This window comes from Takifugu rubripes, chromosome 10 (genome assembly GCF_901000725.2).
Source record: "Takifugu rubripes chromosome 10, fTakRub1.2, whole genome shotgun sequence".
Lineage (NCBI taxonomy): Eukaryota > Metazoa > Chordata > Actinopteri > Tetraodontiformes > Tetraodontidae > Takifugu > Takifugu rubripes.
In genome coordinates, this window is record NC_042294.1 from 3,389,860 (window position 1) to 3,392,472 (window position 2,613).

The 2,613-nt window shown below is 40.0% G+C and overlaps 1 protein-coding gene across 5 annotated transcripts in view; it reads left to right on the plus strand.

Moving 5' to 3' along the window:
* Nucleotides 1–2,429, plus strand: part of dok6 (docking protein 6) — a 38,381-nt gene extending 35,952 nt beyond the window's left edge. For all 5 annotated transcript variants that reach the window (XM_029842558.1, XM_029842555.1, XM_029842557.1 and 2 more), the window contains one exon: nucleotides 196–2,429. In XM_029842558.1, the coding sequence (XP_029698418.1) occupies nucleotides 196–310 (115 nt within the window). In that variant the 3' untranslated portion in view covers nucleotides 311–2,429. The remainder of the gene's footprint in view (nucleotides 1–195) is intronic.
* The last annotated feature ends 184 nt before the right edge of the window (nucleotides 2,430–2,613 follow it).

The following is a 2,613-nucleotide window of genomic DNA, read 5'->3' on the forward strand; positions in this document are numbered from 1 at the left end:
AGACTCTCTATGAAGTTTATTTTGCATATAAAGACATCAGACTGGCCGGTCATTAAGCAACAGTTTTATCATGTTTCAACAGCTATTGCTTTCTTCAAATTTAAATCCTCTTTAATACATCTAACTTACTTATCTACCGTACTTTTACTATAAAGAAAGGTTTTATTGATGCCCTACCATATCTTTTCCTCACAGGAAGTGGCCTGACACTGACGTTCATCCCGCGAGCACAGACGTTCCCCAACTTTCTGGCGCACGAGCCAGAAGAGGCAGGGAGGAAGCAGCAAGAAGAGGCGACGTCGCCCTCTAGTGGCTGCGAGGAGAGTTGCAACCTGAGCCCGCTTCAATGACAGAATCGCTCCGGAATAAAGAGGACAATTTACCCACTATTGTAGAAAGAATGTAGAATTATGTATAGTGACACATGTAATATAGGTATGTAAAATGATGGAGAGGCACATGGAGAAGATGATTCTCTTTTATATGTTGTGATGGCAGCATCCTGTGTCATATGTAGGTTTTAGTCTTGTGTTTGTCATAATTTGCCCTTACATGACGTTACAGTTTCAACTCTCGACTTTAATTTCTAAAAGTTGCTGCCTCAACAAGCGCACAACAGTGTCATTTATATATGGAAATAGATGGATATAGATATACATATGGAGAATGTCATTAATGGGCGGGGAGGAGCGCATCAGTGTTTTTGAGGTAAATTATCGCATATGATGCCTTTGAGGTACAAATATTTGAGTTTTTGATCCATATCTAAAGCATGATGGCAACATTTTTACTCAGCAAAGAAAAAGGAAAGCCGGTCATTTGTGCGTGTGCATTTAATGCAAAGGGGAGGAAAATCTTACATCATAAATTATAAATAAAAGTTTCCAGTATGTACATAGAAATAAAATGTTCATAAAACATCAAAAATGCATTTTCTAGCCAACTGATAGTTGATAAGCCTCCACTGTTTTATATGGAACTGTGACAGTACACTTAGCAGCTAGCATAGCATAAACTGGAGGAACCAGTAAAAAAACAACTTTGTCTTTCAGTATGGAAGAGAAAAATTACAAAAATCTCATTGATACGGTTTCAATTAGCTAGGAAATGCGGGGAAATTGGGTATAAGATTAATAATCTGTTAGATTGTGCTTGATAAAAATGGTATTTATTATGGTCCAAAAAAAGTTCAGGAGTCCAGTAATTTTTAAAGTTAGTAAAAACAGTTGCAATTTCAGATACAGCAGCAACTCCATTTTCACGCCAGGTACAATCGTGTTTTCCATCCATCAGTAAAAGTGATGCAGAAGTAGAGCTGACTCCTCGCTGAAGCTACAGCACACAGAATCCTCTGAGGTTGGAAAATCGGCAGAAATATTGCTGCCTGCATCGTTTTCGCAGTGAAGAAGTGCCTTCTGTCAAACTTAAGGTCTCATTGAGTTTTCCATTGTGTGAGAAATGTTCCAAGAGCCCCGCTGGCTAGTTGTGTGAGTGTGTTTAAGATGATCCACTGCCAGCGTTGTATCTCAGCGTGACAGATGGATCAGAGACGGTCTGGGGAGGCAAATCCTTGGAGTGCCACTGATGTCCACATGCTGGCCAGAGGTGGCCTGACTGCTGTTAAAGTTCCAGAATAAGATGCTCACAACTGTAGTTATGCTGGGTTCCTTTGGTGCAGGACAGTGTCCACACATGTGTACAGAGTGTCAGCAGTTCCCAGATGGCTAAAGTGTCAATGTTCTTGACTGTTCCTCAGACCTGAATTGAATTGAGCATCCCTGGAACTTGTGTAACTTGTGTGTACGGTTGCACCAAAATGTTGCAAAACAGACTTGACTGATGTCCTAATCCAAGTCTGGGAGGACCCCCAGGAGCCCATCTGCCCCCCATCACACACAGACACACACACAAGGTCACACGAGCCTAGGATCTCATTCTTTCTCTGATTTTGAGGGTGATTCAGATTTCGAACTGGAATATTTCACGTACTGAGCCCTTAAATGTGTTACTTCTCTTTTTTTTATTTACCATGGCCCCAGGCATCATTTCAGCAAAAATTCACAAAAGGATTGTTGTGACAATCAGACTGACAGATCGTTCAGATTGATTTCATAACGATATGCTGCCCACAGCCGGTGTATTCGACCATGTTTGTTTCGAGTCTGGCTAAAGCGTGATTTGTGAGTATACGTAGAGCATCTGTACTAGAAAACAAGAATAGGGGAAAGTTCTTGTAATGTTTTCGTTGTTGATTTTGGGTGTCGTCGCAAATCCTATTATCGCTGTTCGTCACGTTTTGGTCTTCTGTCGTGTCTTATTAGCACTTTGGATACATAGAGTGTAGGACTAGTTTTCATGGAATGTAAATATGTTTTTGATGATTAAAAAGGTGAATAAATTCAGTCATGGCAGCAGACTTTTGGTTCTGTCAACTGATTGTCTTGGATTCATTTAAAATTGAGGAAGGAAACAGCACCACCTGGTGGTAGCTTTGACCTGGAAAACCACTGAAAATGTAATGATGTGTAGTAGATTTAACACCTATTTTAGCAATTTAAAAAATATTTAAGAGAATATGAAATAAAGAAAGCGATGACAAAAACTGCCCAAACA